Source organism: Atta cephalotes (genome assembly GCF_000143395.1).
Source record: "Atta cephalotes unplaced genomic scaffold scaffold00083, whole genome shotgun sequence".
Classification (NCBI taxonomy): Eukaryota; Metazoa; Arthropoda; class Insecta; order Hymenoptera; family Formicidae; genus Atta; species Atta cephalotes.
The window spans coordinates 462398-470522 of NW_012130147.1; the positions used below are offsets into that span (position 1 = coordinate 462398).

At 30.2% G+C, this 8125-nt stretch overlaps 1 protein-coding gene across 1 annotated transcript in view; it reads right to left on the bottom strand.

Moving 5' to 3' along the window:
- LOC105624627 (neuron navigator 3-like) overlaps positions 1-8125 on the bottom strand; it is an 89244-nt gene that overhangs the window by 79798 nt on the left and 1321 nt on the right. Inside the window, exons 2-3 of the mRNA XM_012205984.1 lie at positions 5801-5918; positions 5252-5304 (exon numbers count right to left, since the gene is read on the bottom strand). Coding sequence (XP_012061374.1) covers positions 5252-5304; positions 5801-5918 — 171 coding nt within the window. The remainder of the gene's footprint in view (positions 1-5251; positions 5305-5800; positions 5919-8125) is intronic.

Genomic DNA, 8125 nt, shown 5'->3' on the forward strand with positions numbered 1-8125 from the left:
TATAATAAATACGTAAACTTAAAAAAATATAAGCTATGCTTCTCAAAATGAAACTTTTCCTTGACAGCGGACAAAATACAATTTTTATATTATACGAGAAAATAAATGGTTGCAATGTGATTAAAAGCATAAATTTTCGGAAATCTAAAGACGTGGACTGCGCATAACGTTAAAAAAAAATTACATTCCGAATCAATTTGAGTGGTTCGCAACGTCACGTTCGTGCGATCAATAGAGGATCGATAGAGATGAGGTAGATGGTTACAAGAAGCGATTCTACGCGATCAGAGCTTAATTAAAGGAAGATGTATTGGATCGAAAATTGCATATCGTGTGGGTGCATTGTCTGCTTTTTTTTTCTATTATATCTATTATATCAATCGTTAATTTCATGATGAATACAAAGGCACGATTACGCGCAGCAATTAATATTGATCGAGTAATACAACAGAGTAACCGATCACACACTTTTTATAAGAAATCTTATATGGGAAAATCGCGATTATTGTCAGATATCTGATGATTAATTCGGTGAAGAACGATCATATTTTATTTCAAAAGGAAGGACAACCTAAAACGGTGAATTCTTTCAATTTGGAGTGAATTAATCTAAAACACTGATATACATTTAGAATGGTATGATTTATAAATTATAATTTCAAATATTTTAATTTATAATTTATTAAAAATAAATAAGAAATTTAACTAATTAAATGTAATAAAATTGTCAAAAATAAAAATCAGAAATGTAATAAATTATTTTTTAATATCTTTATTAATGGTATTCGAAGTGATTTATTTTTATTCAAGAACATCCCATTTATACATTTTGTATTATACGACAAACTTTTTAGTTCAAAAAGGAACTATAGTCTAGAAATACGTCTATTTCTTTTTTTCTATAAAGTCATCTTATATTCGGAAATGCCCGCCTATGTTTCCCCGTTTTTTCATCCCTCTCTTCCCTCTTACCATTCACGCAGTACATATATACATAGTATCTAGGACACCTGCGACGCACTGTGACGTTTTCAATATTCTACCATCCCGCATGCCTCCCTCAACACTTGCTCGCGTTTGTCTAATTTAAACAATCGAGTAATCGATTTTCGAGCGTTTGTTCGTCGAGTTGCGTTTACTTAAACACAGTATCGGTCTTTGACTCTTTGTAGTGTTACCTCAAAATTACATTATTTTTATATATTCTAATTTCATGAACTTTTTCTTTCAACTCATAAACTTTTCATCATATACTTAAAAATAAAATATCTTTCAACATATTATTAATTATACCGTTAAAGATATTTAAATAAAAAAGTTATCAAAATTAATTTGTATAATATTATTCGTAATTAAATTATTTTTCTCTGAAATGTTCTTAATAATTAATTCTCTATTAAAGTTTACTTGAAATAATCCAGAAAACAAAATCTAGGACAATCCATATTATTCATAAATTATCGTTGTGAGGAAATTAGGGAGACTGGCGCGATGCTTGACTAATATATATGAAATGACTCATCCTCGCTATCTCGAGAGAGTGGATTATCCGCGAAATAGAAATAGATCGCAATGGGCCGACAGGCTAGCCAAAGATGCCATGCCGGTTCCGGTTTAAGCTTCAGTTTAGCCGACTCTCTTTTAATCATCAAAACAATGTTGACGATCGAAAGATGTGCGAAGATGAGAACCAGCCCGATTTTACCACGCGACCAAGTTTATTATACTGCACTGAAGAAATTTTTTCGGCGAAAAATATTAACATTGTTAATCGAATGTTCACAATCAAATAAAAATTGCCATATATACAATCAACTCAAAAAGAATCCAACAAAAAAAAAGAGATTTTTAACTTAAGTAATTAAATTCTGATTTTTTTTATTCTAAAAAAATTTTTTTTTAAATAAATCAACATTTTTAAATTGGTGTTTAAAATCTTTTTCTTGATCTCTGTCAATATATTTTTACATCTTTTTCTCAATAAATAAAGATTGATTATTGAAAGAACTGATATGACAGATTAGAAATGAGAGAATGAATTGGATTTTCATGTACATACGTTGGTATGTATAATGTTGCATGCCGATTTATGCAATCATCGGGCTTCCGGTTTACGTAGCGAACGAAGAACGTTTCTGTACGCTATTGTACGTGTGGCAGGAGTGTGTACGAGTTGTAAACCGACGACGAGTTGCAAGTCGCGTGCTGAGCGCGGTTCCGAAAGGAAAACACGTGATTCTCGAATCGGTTACAAGCTGTTTCACAAATCGCTAAAGACACAAAGAAATCAATTAAAAAGTCATAAAAATAAATAAGAAATACATTTAATGTTAAACCTTTAAAGTTCAATATGTTTCAAGATTGTATAATATTTAATAATTATTGTATGTATATTTAAAAATTTGTATATATACTTTTATTAAAATTGTACTTTAAATCTCTGTTTTATATATTAAAATTATTATGATGATAAAAAATTATAATATTAAAAATTTTGAAAAATAAAATATCGACCGATCGGTTTACTTTATCTCGATTATCTTTACTTATCATTTACGTGAATCACCCTGTACACATGGCGCGTGTGTTTCGGCTTGCTTTAATTATAGACTGGAGCCCTTCTCCTTTCCTTAGCGTCCACCCTCGACACCGCGAAATTGGAAAGGCGACGTCTACGAGGCTGACTATACAGACTTGTTTCTGCAGTATGTGTATGTTCGATTGAGGGCAAGAACAAAATTCGAGAAAAGACTTGGAAGAGCTTTATGCCTACACCCTCAAAGTACCATCCTAAGCTCTAAAGTAATACGTAGTACTTAGCAAAACAAATACTACAGCTACTAAAAGCTATGCGCAAAGTTTCTTGGCCTAGTAAACTATAGAGTTTCTGCCAAGAACTGAAGAGTGACACGAAACTGTTCACTATCGAGAATGAAATTAAATTCTACTATCATTTTACAATATTTTTATATATTATTTCATATAACTATTATATAATATATAATCACAATAGTATTATATTATCTTGTATACATATTATTTCTTTTTATATACAATTTTATTGCTTCTAAATTTTTTAAAAAGTTTTTATGTAACATCTAAAGAAACGAATTTACTATATTGAGAGCAAAATGGAAAAACGTGAATGCTTCTAATTTTCAATTCGTCAATATTTACTATGGGTGTGAGGACTTTGAATGGAAAGAAAAGAGAAAAGATCGAGGGAAAAGAAAAACGAGAGAACATCGTGTTTTATGGATTTCGAGTGCATCTCGTCGGGAAAACGAGCCACGTCACATCCGGATGGATGGATCGAAATACGTAGTCGAATTATACTTCTCCCTTTCCCTTTCTCTCTCTTTCTCGTAGGATAATGCCACCTTGTATTTCCAATTTGCATAATCCTGAGTCAACGTGCGACGCTCTTCCTTAGGGGATACAAGTTGAAAGACTGTCAGTGAGAATAGAGTCCTTAGTGTTATAGGGAAAGAAGACATGACATTTTGAAATTTTATCGAATATTCTCTTTTGCAAGTGTTAATAATTTCGCGTCTTTTCAGAGAATATCAAAATTTAATTGTGACAAAATGTACATAAACAATTTTTAATTTTAGTGCAAGAAAAATTTAAGTGACATGTCGCGTCTGTTACAAGATGAAATAAGTTACAAGAAGAAATCGAAATAATTTACGTACGAGGATGTAACAAGACGTTATAATTAATAGCTTTTAATTTAATTATAAACGGCGGAGCCTGTGCGGAAGCCAGGTACTTAATCGCGGTTATAAAACGCGCGTGTCAGAGGTTACGCAAGGCACGATTCTGACCGAATTTTTATTGCAATGCTTCCATAAAACACTAATTAAAATGCTGAAGGAAATCCAAGTAATCGTTTTTTTCGAACCAGAAGCATGAATTTATCTTACGATGTTATCGCAAAATATGTTTATTACACACATTATGATGAAGGCTCATATCTTGTAAAATGAGATACGCGCATGCCTAAAGCGAGAAGAAATACTTATATGACTTCAGAAATTTATTACTCAGATATAGTAGCTAAAGATATTACAGTGATCCTATATAGCCTGTAATGTTTAATTTAAAAATTAGTAAATATTATTTTAATTAAGACAAAAATACATATAAAGGTTAAAATATTACGACTAATAAATATTACGATAAAAGTACAATATAATATATGTTGAAATATAATATTATATAGAATTAAATTATTAAATAAAATTAATAATAGAAAATATAAAAATAATTTTAAAATCAATGCGTTTTAAATCGAAATTGAAAAAGAATGAAGTTTAAAATTTCTGAAGAAATACAGCACAGATAAATGGACAAATATAAACACTTTTATTAAAAACGCGTAAAAATAAATTAAAGGTTTAAGATTATGAAAATAGATAGATGAATAGAAATATATTTCTTAAAGATAATCAAAACGTGCCGCAAGAGATAAGTAATCGTGTCTGTTTTTTTTCGTGTTATTCTAAATATTTCAAAGAGATGCGATGATCTATGGTGCATCTATGGTGTACGTATAGTTGCATGGATTTTATCTACGTATTCGAAGCGGGGAAAGAGAGGAAGAGCGAGCTTGTGAGCTTTCTATTTTTAAAGGACTGCGCTCGTGCATGCTGGTTCTTAAATTTACTTCTCCGGAGGAAGATCCGGAGCATCCACGCATCAAATATCAAATCTTTTGAATTTCATTCCAGTTATTTTTTTTATCCATAATCTAATATTTTCTTTTTTCACATTCATAACAGATAAACAATCCATATTCTATCAAATTTGATTAGAAAATATATTTTATGTTTGATATTTTATTTATTTATTGGGTTGTCCGGAAAGTTCGTGCCGATGTTGAAGGAAAATTGAAACGCAGAAGATTTAAGTTTTAGTATACATTTATTAAATTATATTATAGGTTAGTCGGCACGAACTTTCCGGACAACCCAATATATTTTGTATTTATTTATATAAGATTATAAAAATTTCCATTTTGCATATATTGCAACAATAAAATATATTTATTATATTTATATTATATTAAATATATTTATTTTTGTTCTGCAATTAAAAATAAACTTGACATTTCTATCCTAAGTATTATTATTATTTCCCCAATAAACACGAACAATTTAATTAACTGAAGTTCTTAAAGGATTATGTTAATGCTGAATGAACTTTGTCTGAAAACGAACTTCTGCACAAAATTTTTAAATATACTCACCATTTGTTGGGCGCTTTTTGGTTTTCGATTTACGTCGATCACTTTTTGATTAGCTGAAATAAAAAAAAATATATGTCTTAATTTACAAGATATTCCTCGTTCATTTAATTGACTAACGGACGCGGTAAATTGCATACGCGTGCGTACAGCACGTGACTATCGTACCTTATGCACTAATGACTTTAGTGTCGATTTATGTGTTACGGATAACTGTCCAATGCCATAAACGATCCAATACTGTTAGACGAATCACAAATTTATGTCACCCGCTGTCAATCAATCTTTTTCGCACATTTCGATTTTTATTAATTTTTATTAAAAATGTCGCAACTCTTATTTAATATAAATGTTTCCAGTCTTTCTTATATTAAATAAATAAATTTAAATAAATAAATTAAATAAGTAAATAAAAAAATTCTAATACAACATTTATGAATATAATTAAAAATTTGCAAATATTTCACGAACATTTCGAAAATTGTTTCTTTTTATAAATATTTTATTTGATTACATTTCAAAAAGAAATGGGAGTGTGCAAAAGATACTTACTGACAGCCTCCACTAAATCAGCTAAAAGAACACCGTCGCAGAGATCAGCCTGGAGATCGGTCACTCTTTTCTTGCAACCCCCTCGTTCCAAATAATAATTAGCCCAATCTGTATAAATCTGGAATCATCAAAAATAATCATACAATAAATAATTATATAAAGTAATATATAATACATATTCTAAGAAGTATTATTATCATTACATAATTAAATAATACTTTCTAAGTCATAATTTTCTTTTTTTTTATTTCCTTGAAACATAAATATATAAGTTTCGAAGTAATTTCAATATTAAGTTCTTCTGTTTAGAATATCTACTTCTCATTTTTATTTTTTGCATCTTAATAAAAATATTCGTGAAATGAATATTTGTGGAATGAGTTAAGTACTTGTTGAAGTACAAATGAAAAATTGCGAAAAATTGCACGCGCTCTTAATTACGTCGCGTTTCATGCAATGATTGTAGTTGATCGATCGATCTCTTGAGATTGTATAAATGAATTAAAGGCGATCGAAAGGAAAAGAAAAAGGGGGAGAGAGAGAGAGAGAGAGAGAGAGAGAGAGAAGAACGAATAGCTTGTAGACAGCAAACATCGTGAAGGAGAGAACTTTAATAGTCGATCGATCGATCGATTATTATTTCTTCATCCTACAGTTATATGGTCATTATTTCTTCATTGCTCGCTTCAGCTCTACGGATTTTTATGTTTGCAAAAATGACAAATAATCTCAATTCCTTGTAGACATTCATTATTTCCTGTTGAAAATTTATTGAAAGTTTTTTAATAAAGTGCAAATTACGAGTACTTATATTTTATTATATAAAAAATAAATAATTTTATTTTCTGATGTATTTGACTGTTTTCCTAAATATGGGTATTTAAATTAATTTTGAAAAATTTGATTGATTTGAAAAATTTTATGATAATATTATTGTGAGCATCAATCGAACAGTTTTCAAATTAATCCCGTGTTACTTGAAGTGGGAAAAGTAAACAGCGCTGATTGGAGCAATATAAATCTTTTTACCTGGAAAAATATACTCGCTTCTTATGGCATGTCAAATTATGCAAACTCTTGTATTCAACATGTATATACTTCACAATTTATTGTTCTGTAAATTTTTATTCTTTATCTTATAATTTAATTTAAAATACATACAAAATACGTGTGAGAAAGAATAGCAAATAATACTGATAGAAGAAAATACCTTTTATAAATTTTGCTAGATAAATTAAATTTTAATAGATAGATAAAATAAAATTAAAAAATCAGCAAGAATATCTTTAGAGAGCTACGCGAAATAAAATAAGAAAATTATACGCATCGTGCATAGTCATTTCATAGCGAGTGAATAGATTAAAGTGTGGAGAAGTGCATTAACGAGCTCTTACGGACAAATGTACACTTCGAAAGTCTATTACGTTGCTGTTGCAATCCTTTGATTTGATTTATCTTATTAGTATGTCGAACACAGTTAATTTGTTGCCGGGTAGATTCCTCCTCCTTGTTAATGCATTACGTTATATTGCAATCCAAGTTTTCCGCCAATTATGCAGCGAAGCTTCATCATAACATCATAAATTCAAATCGCACCTCTAAGAGCATAAATCTTGGTTATTGCATCACTTTAATTATGTTATAAATCGTATCAATTATGGCAAATTTTCGATCGCCGTACAAAATTTCAATTAGTATGTCGTTGATGACATCGCAAGTCTCGATGGTCCTGAGGACGCCTATTCGCATAATGCGCGACAGGTGCCTGGCGTGTCGACGAAATTGAATGCATTTGCAGCTGACCGCGAAGCTCCGCAAACTCTTTTTCTGTCGTTTTCCCTTTCGACTAAAACAGCACGACGCGCGACGCATCCGTTTGCATTTCCATCATATGTGGCGATCTATACGTCATGTGGGTGTTATCTCTCGCTGATTGCAACTTCGTGCAAGTGTACACTTACGTTTATTAACACGCAATCCTTTCTCCTTCTCTTATTTTTTTCTCTCTTTTTTTCACTTGATATTTTATTGCGTCGCAGGTGCTTGACTGTCACTACTTTGTCATGGTCCATGTTTCATTTATTTGTCGGATATTCAAATGGAAGAATTCTTGGACAAATTTATAAATGTCAAATCAATATTTACTCAGACAGTTACATTTGTCAAATGCAAATTTCGAATATTGTATTTGCGCTGTTAATTATTTCACTAGATTTTGCTTCGTGGATTTTCATTGTATGTATAAAAAAAAATTTTGTAATTTTTTATAAAATTATAAACATTTATATGAGCATTATTTTCCTTTTATAGCTCTCTCTCTCTCTC